General features: G+C 37.8%; 1 protein-coding gene across 1 annotated transcript in view; it reads right to left on the bottom strand.

The window, feature by feature from the left end:
* The window catches only part of LOC106045450 (guanine nucleotide-binding protein G(q) subunit alpha), a 142,769-nt gene that overhangs the window by 91,975 nt on the left and 33,724 nt on the right, over window positions 1–17,070 (bottom strand). The window contains exon 2 of the mRNA XM_066988741.1: window positions 6,614–6,798. Within this exon, the coding sequence (XP_066844842.1) occupies window positions 6,614–6,798 (185 nt within the window). The remainder of the gene's footprint in view (window positions 1–6,613; window positions 6,799–17,070) is intronic.

Below are 17,070 nucleotides of genomic sequence, written 5' to 3'. Positions count from 1 at the left end.
AGTTAGAGTAGTATTAGGAGGGATTAAAAGCAACTCTTTGTACCAGCTACCCTTCCAACTCAAGACTAAGCTCTGTTTTGTCACACTCAAGACTGTTCACAAAAGTGACCTGATCACAGTAAATTATTTTCCTGTTTATCCAATATCCTAAAACCACCATAATACTAAGTAATCTACAGTCAAGACCCATATACTTTTTAACACCAAAGCTGATACATACTACAGTATCCTGGTGTTTTGATTCTAGGAAAGAAATAAACCTGTAAAAATAAATTAAAATGTAACACAAATAATGTCATGCTTAGGTTTTGTTTTGCTAACCTTCTTTTCCAGAAACAAAACACTGGATTCTTGCCTCCTGCCTCACCTTAATGAAATCACCTATAGCGAACACAATGTCTAAGAGCAGAGCTACGTGGGTCCATACCCTGAGCACAGGCAGGTGTGACTGGGCTAACGAAGTGTGAACATGTAATCTTCTCAAAGTGTAGACTTCATACCTACTTCAACCAGGAAGGAAAAAATGGGCAAAAGACCTTTCAAAAAAAGGAATGAGATGAGTAACTATCAAACAATACACACCACGATACAAAATAAATCGTAATTGAGGGGGCCAAACAAGTAAGGTGTTTTCTCAAAATTCTTGCTTAACATTAGCCTACTTTCTCAGCCAAAGCTGAATTTTATTGTAAGACAAAGCTTTCTTGCATCTCACTTGTATCAAATATAAAGCACAAACTGAAAGAGACAAAACCTGCAAAAAGGTCCATTTTTCTGAAGATTCTTTAATTCACTGCTGTAAACCTTATTTCATGCAAGCCTTGTGTTAATAGAAATTAACCATGAATGTATGAGATTTCACAATGTTTAAGTAGTTCTATGTAATATATATGGAAAACAACTGGATGAGTCAGAGTTCCCCAGAAAAGTCTGCTGGGGGAAAGATACGTTTTCATAATGTTTCAGAGGAAAATATTAAGAAAATACTACAATCTGACATTACTTCAAAAATAAATACTAGATAACCTGAGCATGTCTTTTATAAATTAAATTATTAGGAAGCTATTATTATTAAATATTTCCCTCTATAACAATATTAACATATGGTTACAGTTTTACGTTCTATATATTAAAATATATTATGTTAATATTAGAAATTGTATATATAGCTGTTGTTAATCAAGAAAAAAGTCAGAACCATTCCAAGAATATAAAATCTCACTTTTTACCTTAAAATAAACTCCAAAGCCCTATTACATACAAAAGTTGCCCTGAGCTTATTTCACTCTTTCCTTGTCAGAGAGCACTCACATGAATATTTCATTTCAGACATACAATATGCTCTGTAAGCAAAACAACTAAGTGAAAACCGTTATCTGAAGTAGAAGTCAGAAAGAAAAGAAACAAAAAAGCTACAGGATGTATGAGCAATCACAAAATCTACAAGAATCCATAAGTATTATTAACACCCATTCTCCACAGTAAAAGAAATAGTAAAATGGTGGAACTGGAAGGATGAAACACGGACATCACACCCCACACAAGTGCTTTTGTATACAACATCACTTCCTGTTAGCAAAGGGCAGTTAATCACTTAAAACATCATATTTAGAAAATACCTTCTCTTAGAACAAAATATAAAAGGAGGAAGAAATCTCACTGCACTGTAAAGAGAGTAGCTAAAATTGAATTTTCAAATTTACATTGAAATGAAGGCTAAGACAGTTTCCTATTTCATATGGGTGAAATTACCTATAATTTTACTGGGGAAAGGAAGACTGTTCATACATCTGTAAGCTTACTTTTAAGAAAGATATTCTCAGTTCTCCATGGAAGCATGCAACCCTGCTCACCTATCTTACTCCTGATACACAATCATTTTCCCTATACTTGGAAAAGTATCTAAAACTGACAGTTCTGCTGGGGATGAAGTATGAAATATTTAAGCTGAATATAATGAGGAAACAACTTAGAAATCCACTGGAGCTCCCTCGTACTAGCAGTATTCAATTATCCCACAAGGCTTCTGTTTACTTGTTTTGTATACTGTTGAGTACCTGGAGAAGAACATCTCAGGGTACTGCTCCATTAAGTTCTACTGATAGTGCTAAGACACATTAATTCTTAACTAACACTATTAGTATAAAACCCTTTATCCCGTAACCTCCTTTAAGGCCTCTGCTTCAGGTTTGAGATGCTGAAGAATGGTTTGCGCAGATGGCATGGTTTGGGTTTCTCCATCTGCCTGAAAAACCACTTTATTATCTGTGTTCCAAACCAATAAGCATTTCATTTCAACATCCCAAGAACATCATTTCTGGTTTTGTTTGTTTTGTTTTTTTAAGTAACAGCAACAAACCACAAAAGGCCAGAAATTCCACACGTTCTGCTTCATCTGAGGGTCAATAAACCTCACGCCCTGCACATTCCTGCTCAGGATTGAATACTTCATATTCTTTGCATATCAGGTAAAGTATATGAAGGAGGTCCTTTCCTCCAACCCTTTTTTTTTTTTTCCTAAAACATCAAATTTCACTGAAGAGGTCTAGCACATTTAACACCCCAACTGTTTACCCGAGATAAGAATTTACGTACTCTGGCTCCAAACCTGGTCCTGTTGTCATACTTCTGTCTGTACTTTTATTTTTTTCTCCAGTGGATCTGTCTGACTTGGAAGAAACAAGGTAGCAAGGTAAACAAGGCTTTGAAGACAGTGTCGGTATGAATCTGGACTTTAAAAGCATCTCCGACACCTGTGTATTTTCACTGTACAGCATTCCCCAAAGGAATTTCCCAATAGGCATAAATACTGAGACAACTTCAGCAGCAGAACCACTCATAGAAACTTAACAGTGAATGTCCAGGCCTACAATAAAATTTGCATTTATGTTTTCAGCCTCTTTAACAACTTTCTTGAAGCCTGTTCTTTTTCCTCACACTAGTTATCTTGTTATGAATATTTAAGAAGTCTTGCAGGAAACTATGGGCATGGGACTCAAGCAAGATTTCCTGCCTGTTAATCACTACTGAGTGACACTTTGCTGACACAGTCTACTGAACAAAAAAGCAACTTATATTTTGGTAGTTACAAGTGGAATAGTAAGGGGTAACAGTGGTAGAAGGTGTCCGGTATAGTAACATTTTATTGTTGTTCTTGTTTTTTACTATAGTAATAAATATATCTGGTGGAACTTCTGAAACAACAGCAGAAAAAAAGTAAAAAGCCACCCATGTATATTCCACACCTTCAGCAACATTAGGCATGCTAAAAAATGCTAGAAAGGGAAAAATGGAGACTAGGTTATCTCAAACAAGGGCTTCCAATCAGCTATGAAGACAACTGAGAACGGAAAAGATTAAAATTGATCATTTTCTTATTTCAGTATTTGAAAGGGATGACAGAAGCATAGATACACAGTTTGGTTTTCTGAAAAGATAGCTCATAAAAAATTAACATAGATTTTAGTGTTAAAAATGTGCATTTGGATGTCTGTGGTTGCACATGATTTACTACTGTACACTCACAAAAATTTTGCAGACAGGCACTTTTGAGAATTGCTTCTGAAGATTTCCAGAAAAAAAATGCTTTTCCATTTTTCATAAACTACTTCTTACTTTGAAATTCAAGAAGCATATGAAAACTTATCGACTTCTAGTTATTTTTAACAGAAACACAGCAACATTTACCCAAAAGGAAACTAAAAACCCATCCATAAGCCACCATTTCCTATGACAGACAAATTCCTAAGAGGAGAGATCACCCTGACACATTATCTTAAACCTCAGTAGAGTTCATATTCTGCAGTTTAACATGAAAAATAAATGCATTACATGTTACAGTGCCCTACCAGTAGTTCTGAGGCATCACACTCTGAACACTATCAGTTAAATTTCTCATAACAAATCTTTCAAAAAGCCTGGATTACTATATGACAGGACAGTTCATTTCAGTCTCTGCCCTTATTGTTATATTAAAGACTATGAAACCAATAGCACTCTGTAAGAACTAACTTGCTAAACTTAAAACTTGCCTCCTCCTACGATTACTATATAAAATAATTCAGACTAGATGTTAAACACCAGACGAAGACCCCAACTGTCTAAATAACTGAACTTTTTGATATTAAAACAGTTCAAATTCCAGGAGTAGAGATTCAAAACACCCCAACTTTAGCAATTATCAATTAAAGGAAATAAAATTGGTACAGTAAGAGGGAAGCATTTCTACTGTAGCCCCAAAGTCTATCTCAAAACATGAAGAATTGGGGGGGGGGGGGGGGGGGTGTGAACGGTCACTTAACCCTCATTTCTTTAGGAACAACCACATCAGTATCAACAAGCTCTAGTTTTCTAAACTATTGTGCAAAACAAGTACTGTGCTAAAAATATGTTGTTACTCAAACTTGGAGATATTCTCTCCAGAGATAGGATTTCCTGATATGAGAATCAAATTAATAGGAAGTGCCCTTCCTGTGTTTTCTACACTGCTAGACTAATGAGTTTGTTTTCAACAGTCTTTTTGAAAGAAGGAAAGAAGAGGAGAGAAAGAAAGAAGAGAGAGAGAGAAAGAAAGAAGAGAGAGAGAGAAAGAAAGAAGAGAGAGAGAGAAAGAAAGAAGAGATTAAACAATGGATTGGTGGTCACTACTTTAGAGTAAATTTAGCTGGTATACAAAGTGTATGTGTAGTAGACCACCATCTTCTCCATGATGTTGTAGAAAAATTGATTTCCCCTGTATTTCCACATGGAATTTTTATAGGAATTCCCCTGAGACCCTGTCATTTGGTAACTTTTACTTTACATGCAGCCCTATTAAAACCTGATGGGAATGCTTCTGAAAGAACCAAGCACAAAGACAGACTCCCAGGGAAGTCATTTGTATTTAGAGAAAGTCAACAGCTCTAACCAGATGTGTACTATGCCAAAACTAACTCATTCCAACTGAAAAACACTATATACATTTAACACTCTTAACTTGAACTGTAACTATATTGCGTATACTCTGTAGCATACTGCAAGTTAAAAATACTTTTTCTAGGATTAGGACTACATCAAAGTAACAACCAAAAACAATTCTGAAGAAAAACGGCTGTGCTTCACAACCAATTAACTTTTCAAGTCAGGTGCTCTGCATACAGCAAAAACATGCAGCCAACAAGCTGAAATATGCGTACAAATGCAGTTTTCTTTTTAATCCTGGTTACATATTTTATTTTGATTTCCGAGGGATGAGGGAAAATCAGACAGCTCCAGCACACAGTCAGACTAGGAAGCTCAACAGGCTCTTTTACTATTGTTTTTTCCAACATGCTCAAAACACTAACCTATCATTAAGGACAGATAACAATATAGATTTTGAAAGCCTGGATCCCCTTGACTTCCCACTGCATAAACCCAGGTTCCTGCAAGATTTTTGGGTTTCTGCAACATTACGTCACCAACGAGGGATGACCAGCTGCAATGACTGGCAGATTCCCACGGGGAAACAAAGCTTCTTTTATCTGATAATAAGCTTTATCTTTAATACTTCCAAATTAGCTGACTTAAAACATATACAACAGCTCTATTCTATAATTAAACTTCATATATAGAGACACAAAAGATTTTTGTCTTAACACAGATTTATTTCATCCTGAATTCCCTGGTTAGCAGCAGCTTGCTTACTTGTGTATCATAAATTTATCTGGTTTTGATAGTTTATGTTAAAAAAAAACAAAACTTTAATATAAATTTATTTTAATAAAACGCTCATTTCATCCAGGACTAGTAAATTATCATTCAATTTTCACGCAATTCAAGATTCAAAGAAAGCCAAGCCCTGTTCTTGTGAGAGATCTTAACCTTTCCACCTGACAACGTTGCTGATAATGACTCAACTGTAAAAATCAGGACAAGTTCTCAGGAACTTTCCTCAAAGCCATGCCACACCTATCCTATGGCAAGAAGTGTGAGACACGCTGATCTAATCCTGTGCTTTCCTGTATATTGAAGTAAATACTAAACATTTCCCCTCTTTATGGAATGCTTAAAGTATTTTATCTTTTTTTTTAATGCGTGTTTTGGAAAGAATTTAGGCTAGTCATAGATAAAACTTGCAAACACTTCAAATATAATTTGTCTTTTTAAATTTCAACAATGTCATTGATCTCAGAAGAATGTGACTTTTAAAATCTGTGTCAAAATTTGTATTTCAAATATGCTCAAAGCCAGGTATCTCCACATGTTTTTCTACTAATTTAAAAAAAAAATCCACATTAATGGCAAACCTTAAGAAGTATTGGTGCAGACCGAAAAAATAGCTTAACTGTGCTCTGGCCATGAGCTGGAAGGAAAAGAAAAGAGTTTAAGTCTCAAGAAACACCAGTCTGCCATTGAAACTGCCCTGTGATGAACCCCTCAAACATTTTTTTGAGATGAGTTCTCTTACAGAAGCAGTACCTCTGTGTTGTCAGAGCAGCACAAAAGGCAGAAAACTAAAGTCAGGACTGACAGATGTACCCTTTCTTCTGAACTTTGAGTATAATTTGTATGTGACGTAATTTTTGAAGACCTTCAGTGTATTTCCTGAAACAAAAAGAGGTAAAAACTTCAGCTATGAAAATAAAAATCTCACCTTGTTATGTTCATACTTGTACGGGATTTTGAGGGTATCCATGGCTCTGATCATGGCCTGCATTGCTGTGAAGATATTCTGGTACACCAGTTTTGTAAAGCCCCTTTTGTCTTCATCAGAGTAACCTGATCCATGAATGATTCTCATCTGCTTGATAAATGTGCTTTTTCCACTCTCTCCTGTGCCTGCAAGACAAATAAGAAGGATATACTTTAGTCACTGGATGCAAACATGATTTTTTAGCACAATGCTGACAGTTTGTTTACTGCAGCGCAGAACAGTGTCAAGTGTTCTACACTTGTAACTGTTCTATACAGTAACTACAAGGATCAGTTGGATATCGAACAGCAGTACCAGTAACAACTGACGTACTGCTGAATTGAAACTTTCATTTTGAAGATGAGATATAGAAGGGTGATTTAACAACTAAACTAATAACTAAACCAAACCTCATAAATATGAGTATAATATAAAAAATCATATATGCATATATGAGTATAATATAATGCATATGACCAAATATTTAAAATCACATAAATGTAAATTTCAGTTCTTGAAAATATTGTCCAAAATCTCTAACTTCAGATAATTACTATGAGTCTTTTTAAATCATAAAAATTCATAAAGTAAGAAGAAGTCATCTTTTTTGGTCAACTTGCAGGATATTATGATAGGCAGCAGCGAACAACCAAGAGACTAAAAAAATAAATAAACTAAATACTGTAACAATTACAGCCCTGCAAACTTTAACCTAAGAAACATATGAAATCAGCCTTAATTAAGATTTGGCTCATATTCATTAATGGGTGGTCATTCCTACCTTCAGATTTCTTTATAACAAGCCAGAAATTGTATTTTTTTTAATGAACATCTCTGAATATTTGTCTATTTAAAGTTAAGACCTGCTTGTTAGAAATTTCATTCAGGATACATCACACATTTTTTCCCTTTCAATGAGCTCATCCTCTGTGATTAGAAGAGCTTATCTAAATTAGTCCTATGTTTGTTTAAAAGGAGGAGTTGAAGTTTAGAATGAACAGTTGCACAGCACTATAAACCCCACGTCCAGTCGGATACCCAGCCCTCCAGGAAACCCAACAAATCCACCAGGGTGCATTGCTCAGTGCAGTGCTTTTCAGCCTTGCAGCCTGGGTTTTACTTTAATCATTTTTGTAAGGCTTTCATGCTTCATACTTGCAACTCAGGACAAAGGCAGCCTGATGAGGTACATGATGTTTCAGGTGTGTTTCACGGCAGCACAATGCACAATTAAAACATGATGTTGCATTGGCAACCCTTCAGCAGTTCTGAGGTAGCACACACTGCAAACATCTAAGCTGGAAGCGTCTTAAAACCATGAGCATTGTTGTGAAACCTTCGACCTCATTTCTCATACATATAGAACAAACTTCTAATGGAAGTCTTCCTTACACACATGCCCAGAAAATCAAGCAGAGTGCTATATACTGACCTATTTTACATTTTCTGGGGAGACATGAGTGATTGTTATTGTAATGAAAAAGGACATGCTCTCAAGTTGAAAAGTGAGACCAAGCCTGCTACCACACTGCCTTCACTGAGATCCTCAGCCTGTGCTGTGGCCAAGGGCACAGCACAAAAGGCACCAACCACCTCTGCAGGGCACTGCATAGCCACCGGGCAGAACTCTCCCCCTGCGACCTGACAAATTGCAGATGACGAAACTGGGAAGGGTGACCGATACACCAGGGGGTCACGCTGCCATCCTGAGGGACCTTGACAGGCTGGAGAAATGGGCTGACAGGAACTCCATGAAGTTCAATAAGGAGAAGGATGAAGTCCTGCAACTGGGAAGGAACAACCCCAGGTACCAGTACATGCTGGGGCACACACAGCTGTAAAGCAGCTCTGCAGAAAGGGACATGGAGGTCCTGGTGGACACCACGACGAATGTGAGCCAGCCACGTGCCCTAACTGCAAAGAAGACTACTGGTATCCTGGACTGCACTATGCAAAGTATTGCCAGCAGGTTGAAGGACATGATATTTCCCCTCTGCTCAGCCCTGGTGAGGCCACACCTGGAGTGCTGTGTCCGGTTCTGGGCCCCCCAGTACAAGAGGGACATGGACATATTGGAGACAGTCCACTGAAGGGTGATGAAGATGATGAAGGGACTTCCTATAAGGAAAGCTGAACAAGCTGGGACTGCTCAGCATGAGTAAGATAAGGCTCGGGGGGATCTTATCAATGTCTATAAATACCTGAAGGGAGGGTGCAAAGAGGATGAAGATCCATACTATTTTCAGTAGTGCCCAGTGCCAGGACAAGAGCCAATGGGCACAAACTGGAGCACAGGAGGATCTGCCTGAACATCAAGAAGCACTTCTTCAATGTGTAGGTGACAGAGCACTGGCACAGGCTGCCTGGAACAGTAATAGAGCCTCCCTTCCTGGAAATCTTCAAAAGCCTGGTCTATAAAAACATGGTCCTGGACAAACCGTTCTAAGTGACCCTGCTTGAGCAGGGGGTTGGACCAGATGACCTCCAGAGGTTCCTTCCAGCCTCAGCCATTCTATGAAACTTGTGCTAACCAAAGGCTGGCCTTCGCAATAAAGGTGATGTATTACGGATAGTCCTGGGTCAGTAATATCTTTCTGATTTCCAATTGATCAGATCTCAAGGTGAGATCTTTGTACTTCCAGAATCTACTACAGATTACTTTCCTTAAGAATTTATAAAATTATTGACCTAGGCAATACAGAATTATTACACTATTTTCTCTTTTTCTGAAACATATGAAGCAAAGTCATGTTCATCAAAGTCATGTTTGTATGAATCAAAGTCATATAAGCGATGTTCCTGTACATAAGTGAAATAAATATACACGTACACACATTTGGTAATATTTTTTAGCTTATCTGTAAGGTATGTCACACATTTAATAAAAAGTCTGTTCAACTTGAACCTAGAATGCCCAGAATGGCATATGATATGTCTTTTTGACATGATTAACTCTTACCAAGAATTCTGCTTTAACTAACACAGAAGAAAGCCAACTGCACCAAGCATTCAGAACTGGGGAACTCAGAGTCCTTCAAAATCCCCAAATGCAAATTTAGTAATTTAGTGTTGAGATAATTGTATTATTACTTGTATTGTTGTGATAATTGTATTATTACTTGTATTGTTGTGATAATTGTATTATTACTTTTATTATCTACACTGTTTTAAAAACTGAAGCATTTAATTCTTTATTTAATTTTTTTAATTTTTTTTTTTTTGGGGGGGGGGGTATAGGTATCCAAGAGTATAGGTACCAAAGAGTACCACACACAACTGGGAAGAAAAAATATTGATAAAGCAATCTGTGTCAAATTAGGGAAGACAGTGTTTCAGAGTATTGACATCTTGAGATCTTGAGCATGTCTACAAAAAATACAATACACTGGCATACAAAATTAAAATCCAGAGAAGTATCAAAAACCTAGGTATTCTGCATCTTACTGCTTTTTGGGTGGCATTGTACCACGACTTTCTCCGCTGAAGACCAGTAACAAACTATCCTTGGAGACCTAACGGCATATAGGGGTGTGTGAACTTCTCCAGTGAAAAGAGGCTGAAAGAGTTGGGGTTGTTCAGCTTGGAGAAGAGAAGGCTCTGGGGAGAACTCATGGCAACCTTCCAGTACCTAAAGAGAGCCTGCAGGAAAGCTGGGGAGGGACCCTTTGTCAGGGAGTGTACAGGACGAAGGGAATAGCTTTAAACTAAGTGAGTGTAGGTTTAGATTAGATATAAGGAAGAAATTCTTTACTCTGAGGGTGGTGAGGCACTGGAACAGGTCGCCCTGAGAAGCTGTGGATGCCCCTGGAAGTGCTCAAGGCCAGACTGGATGGGGCTTGGGTAGCCTGGTCTAGTGGGAGGTGTCCCTGCCCATGGCAGTATTTTTTAGCCTTTTAAAATCCCATGATTTGCATTATGAGAATATCAAGGCAAGGACTGATACCACACCAACTGTGTTCTCTACAGCCTCACCCATTACAGAGCAAGTTAAGAGATACAACTTGGCAACACATGCCTAATCTTATCACTACAGTAAACAACAACAACACTGGATAACAGCCAAAAACAAGACTCTTGAGTGGGTCAGTTTTGCTTGGTGAAAAACAGAAAACTGAGAAGTGGATTAAAAAAATCCACATGTACTGTGAGCAAGTCCTTTACTGCTTCTGTTAACAATTGCTAACCAACATCATCCCAGATGATATGGCTCTAGCTGATATAAGGAGAGAGCAAAGGTGAAATAGTAATGCAAAAGATTGCAGAATAGAGCAAAGTGGAAGAAATTATACTGAGGTCAATTTTCTGCTGATGCCATTGCATGTTTAACTTAATCAAGACCTGTAACTGAAGCCAGTCAAGCAACATGCTCTCATCTGTCAGAAGACAGTTGAAGACCACACAACATACCTGAAACTCTTTAAAATAAGTAATAATAAACCACTCCTCCTCGTCTTTTAAAAAAGATGTCTCTCCTCCCAAAATACGACCCCAGTATAAACCTTGGGTAGTACTTTGCAGATAAATCTATAGAAAGCTTCCTGGTTCAAGCACAAGGGATGGTCAATCATCTGATATTTTTAGGTGTTCTGTTCCAGATAAAAAACAACCCAACCACAGAATTAAAAGAAGTAACTAACATCCCTTAAAAAAAAAAAAAGACTGAATAAACATCTCAAACAGTGATGAATTCCCTTTCAACACAGCATGGAGGATTATTAAAACTTTGGAGTTTTGAAAGAGTTTAGCATCTTACAATATGGCAAATCTCTGAACACCTCCCAGAAGCTTTTTTTTTTTTTTAAACAGTAATAGCAACAAATATTATTGCATCATCAAGGCTTTTTATGACCAGAGATCTGCCAGATCCCCAACAGTACTATCTCCAAAAGCAAAACCAGGAAGGAAGTCAGGTTGTTTAAATGAAGCAGTAACCCCTTACACACACCATGCACAATTTACTACATGATTGCTGTTTTTCCTGGTACACACCCTTCAAAAACGAAACTACAAAATGTTGAAACACAACATTCTTTGCCCTGGGAGATATACTGATAAACAAAACATATTTAATTTTGAGTAAGTGGCAATGCAGCTCCTGGCAGAGTGGCTTCAAAATTCATGTGGTGCCTGACAAGGAAGAGTCAGAAAAATAATTAAAAAATAATTCAAACTAGAAAACTAGGTAGGCAAACTTTTCTTACACATGGTTGTGTGACGCATACCTGTACTTGATTTACCATTTCTCTGCGTTGTAACTTAAATAAATCTGAAGTAGTACCTCGTGGGATCAAATATAAGGCTGTTTTAAAAGTAAAACCACGAAGATGCCATTCTCTAAATAAAATCCGCGCTGGCATCTGTTAAGAGACTGAAAGCAGCTAAACTAAGCCTGACTCTCTGTGTTTATTCCTAAGTTTGATTTATAAAAAGAAAAAAAAAAAGGTCTATTTTATTGGTTGAAGTTATATATATAGATTAGATAAGCCTAGAGGGAAAAAGAAAATGAGATTCTTAATATATAAGAAAAAGAGTCAATGAAATCTGCTACCTTGTTAGTCACCATCTACATACATTTATTAAGAACCATTAAATCCATGATGCATACCTTCACAGAAGACTGGCTTTTAGCTTGTGCACCATCCCATGCAGACTGGGTGCAGCCTGGCATTTCTATCTGCTGACCATTTTTATACTTGAGGCATTACTGTAACTACACTGTTTCACCAAATATTTACTCAGAAGAAAACAAAGTCTGTTGCAAGCTATCTCTGAAATGTAAAGAATAGTGCAGAAATCAAGTTCATCAGGTGTTAAGTAGTAAATTAACTCCTTTGAGGAATAAGAGGTAAAGCAGTAATAGAGAGGTTACACGCGAGAAGAAAAATGTTTAATTTCAACTATAAAGTTATATTTCACTTGGAAGAGTTTTATGTCCTTTCTGCTACTACTAATTCAGCTAAAGAGAAAACAAAAAATATTCCTTCTTTTGTTGCTGTTCCAGCAGTGGAATGCAAAAGGATCACATTTCTGCTGAAACCAAGTACTGTCCTGTATCAAAACACGAAAACCGCGCAGTATTCAGGCCTTGGACCGGCCTGGCTCTTTAGGTGCCAAAATATCTGAAATGTATTACAGCCTGCATGAGGTCATCCCCGGAGCTCGAGCGAGAGAGCCGGTCTGTCCCACCGCCAGGAAGCAGGACCATCAGCCCGCCTGCCGCAGGCCACTGGCGGGCTGTGCGGCCGAGCCCTGGGAGGCTCCGCAGCTCGGCCACCAACACCGACCGGCGGGCAGGCCCCGGAGCCGAGCCAGGCTCCCCGTCCTGATGCTTCACCAACAGACGCTCACCCCCGCGGCCTGCGCCCAGCCTCCTGTCACAGAGGCGGCCAGGACTGGAGAGCTGCCCGTCGGCACCAAGATGGCGCAGCTATCGCCTCGCCATCCTGCCCAGCTGAGGGCTCCTTCCACACAGTGCAACTCTCCTGTCCATTTGTCAAAAAAATATATATATATATTATCTCCATGACATACTCTATCACCATATCGTAACTCTTATAAAGTATTAAAGCACCACCCCATGCCTCTAACCATTCTATATAGTTATAAATTCATTTGGGAGGTTGACTTATTTCCATCTCGGTCACAAAACCAGAGATACAACTCTAAAGAATTTAAATGACAAATCACCCAAAGACATAAGTAAATGTGCCATGAGGAAATACTATGAGCCCTGATAGCAAATACAATAGGTGTATATATATTTTCCCTAAAATGAGCAGTAGTACCACAGTGTCCTCCCTTTGTGATTACCAAACTCCTTAATTAACACAGAATCACAATAGATTACATCTCACACGAGTCACATGATTGTAGGAAGCATTTTCAGTTATGTTTCAGTTACACTGATGGAAAAGGCTATGGCAGGAAAGCATCTGAAGTTTTAAGCAAGGCAACAAAACAAGCCCAAAAGGGAGCTAAGGTCTCCCGAGTTCTGTTCCTGCAACATTAGCACACAGTTTTGTATTTATGTTAAAAACTGGATAGAATTAACTATAAAAAGACTATAAAATCTAAGTTACAAGAGAAACCTGAGTGATGAGCTCTGCAATTTAATAAAGCACAGGTTTAAATTAAGACCAAATATTAAAAACCTGGGAGAGGTGTCATACTGCTTTATTGCCAAGAGCTTGCTCCACTGACAAAAATTGCTATGTACTCATCCTTCTAACTAGTCTGATCATAATCTAAATCTGCATATTCCACTTGCTTTCAAAAAAAAAAAAGCACATCATCATTTTGCTGTCCGCTAAATTACCTCCTTTGTATCATTTTAGAAATTTATGAACATACAGTTAAGATAACTACCAATATTATATGAAAGAAAACAAAACATCATTTCATGAATGACTCATGTAACAACAACAAGAAAGTCTGGCAAGATAAGTAAAGATTCCTTCCAAAAAAGGACTAACAGAATTCCATGAATACAGCTCAGAATGTGAAGAATTACATTAAGTAGTGTGAAACATCAACATCAATCTATACCAATTGCTACAAGAAAACTCTTGAATGTCTCAAAAGGTTATGAAATATTAAGCAAATTATATCCATTACAAAATATTAATAAAGCTACCATACAGATTTTATAATCCAGTTTAGAAAAGGGAAATGTATCTGTATCAACTGTCTTATATCTAAGATTTTTTTTCCTGATTATTATATAGAGATATCATATTGTATTAATGAACTTCTACAGAGCTGAATCCTCATACTTCTTTAAAGAAGGTAAAGAAAAACTCCCATTACAGAGACAGTCTGAATACTTTCTAAATCAGAGAAATCCTGTTACACGTTTAATCTTTGTGTCAGAAGACAGTAAGCTTTACTTGTCATTCTAGTGTAGCCACTAAACCCAAAGAAATAAAACTAATACTCATCCTCACTGTACCAGTGACACAATTAAACAGTCCAAGTAGCTACTAAAATAAAGCCTAAGTAAGACACTGAATTGCCAACAATTGTGAAGATCAAATTAAAATTTAAAATTCAGCTGATGTTCTGCAGCTTCTTAAATAAATATTAATTCAAGGTTTTTACTGAAACAGAACCTCTCAAACTCCTTTACAAGAAATCTAGTTAATCGAGCGTAGCTTTGTGCCAGATAATCAAAACCACACTGTGCTACAATGCAGCCAGGCACAACCCATTACTGGAAGTCAGTGTCTTCTTCCCTCCACCTTCAATTCTGAAAAAAAGAACAACCTACAAAAACAAACAAACAAAAAAACCCACTGCCCAAAGCAGAAGAACCTCCTTATCTTTTCAAGCTATCATCAGATCATTTTCTCAATTCTACAGCTATCTTCTTATGGTTCGGATGTAATTTAGAAGCAACAAAGTGAGAGAAGAATTGGCTACCTTAACAGAGGAAAAGTAACTCCTTGAGATTTTACACAACCTTGTAAAAGGGTTCAAACAAGGACAAAACCCCACCCCTGTGTGACTTTTTCCTCCCTGCTGTTGAAAGGATACTTCTGAAAATCCTTCTTTAGGGACTCCCTAAAGAGAAACAACTCTTTACACTCCATGCTTAGCTTTCCATTTTATGTGCTTTGGAGGAAACGGATACCCCTATGAAGCTTCAACAATTTCTGCATGAATGAGAGGCAGAATAAGTGCCAGAAACAAAGTTTCACCCCCAAGAACATTTTCCTTATGCTGTTCACAACTCCAGCTGACAGCAGCTGAAAATCAGCCTGCTTCACGCTGCCGTTCCTACGAAAAAATACAAACAAAACCAGAAGCAGGCACAAGCATCAATGAAGCGGAGGTATGATACAAGCTCTTACCTTTCTTACACAGATGAAGGGCCAAATCCGGCTTTAGAAACTTATGCATGATTACTTTCTAGTGGGTTTTGACACCCAGATCAGAAGGCAGAACACAGCCTTGGAAAGCTGACTACTTGCTTAAGTAGGCTGCAAGGCACAAAAGTGATCAGAGTTGATCACTGTTCACATAGGTGCTTGGTTTTCACCTCAGAAACAAGCCCTATATAAAAATCTATATAGATAAACTGACACCTTCTTCACCACACCTTTTTACTCTGACTATTTTAAATTGTCATCTCCTACAGGGAGATCATATACATCCACCTATGTTTTTGTAAGCTATTTATTAATAGAAAATGGTAGAAATACAGTGATCATCATCAAAATTATTAAATCCTCTCTGGCGTTCATTTCCTGTGAAAACAAACTCATCTACTATTTGAATGAAGACTGGGAGGGGGTTAATCCTCCTAACTTTCTTTTACATTGCACCTGTGGTCATTCGTCTGTGCACATAGATCAGACTGATTTATGAAATACCCCAAGGGAGGATGCAAAGAGAACAGATACAGTCTCTTTTCAGCGGAGCCCAGTGACAGGACAAGAGGTAGTGGACACCAACTGGAACACAGGAGGTTCCCTCTGAACATCAGGGAGCACTTCTGTACTGTATGGGTGACGGAGCACTGGCACAGGTTGCCCAGAGAGGTTGTGGAGTCTCCTCCTTGGAGATAATCAAATCCCACCTGGACATTGTCCTGGGCAACCTGGCCATGTCTGAGTAGGGGCAAGGGACCAAACAGGCCTCCAGAGGTCCCTCCCCACCTCAACCATCCTGTGACTGAAAATGCTGTGAGCTGTGCAGGACTGTATGACCATGTATGTCATGCAGACCTCTAGGAGATGAATTTCACTGAGTCTTTAGTTAGTTTCTGGCACTGCAGGATAAGGCTTGAGATAGCTTGAAACTATTAACCCATTAAGGAAGACAGCTATATAAAGTGTAGTAGAAAAGGAAGTACTCTTGCCATTAAGGAAGCCTATCCAGTGGGTTTAAAATAAAGTTGGGAAAATAATGCAACCACATTCAAAAAAAAAAGTTTACAAGTTGGTTAATACTTATTTACTATCACCTACATGTATATATTTTTTAAAAGGGGATGAGGGAACAAGGGGGATGGGGATACAAAGAAATCTCCAGGATCAATTCAATAAAATGTTATCAAAAGCATCAAGATGACTTGCTGATAAATAACTTAGATATTATCACTGTATTGTAAAAAAATGTATTTACATATTTTAAAGTGTTTTATTTTTATTGCTACATACATTTGTAAAATGAAATAGCATCTGCTTTTCAAGTTTATGTTTCAGTAGCCTGTGAGTGCTTCTTACGAGGAAGTTCATTGTTTAAATTCCTTTCACGTCTTTCGTTTTCTGTTACTCAAAGCAATTATGAATAGACAGACATAATTCCTATTCCTAGCAGCTTCTGAGATACACCATTCCAGTGATAGCATAAACCACTTTGCTTAATCAAAGGCAAAGACAAATACTGTTAGTATTCAAAACCACTATATTTTTCCT

Source organism: Anser cygnoides, chromosome Z (assembly GCF_040182565.1).
Source record: "Anser cygnoides isolate HZ-2024a breed goose chromosome Z, Taihu_goose_T2T_genome, whole genome shotgun sequence".
Lineage (NCBI taxonomy): Eukaryota > Metazoa > Chordata > Aves > Anseriformes > Anatidae > Anser > Anser cygnoides.
This window is presented reverse-complemented; position numbering and strand designations above follow the sequence as displayed.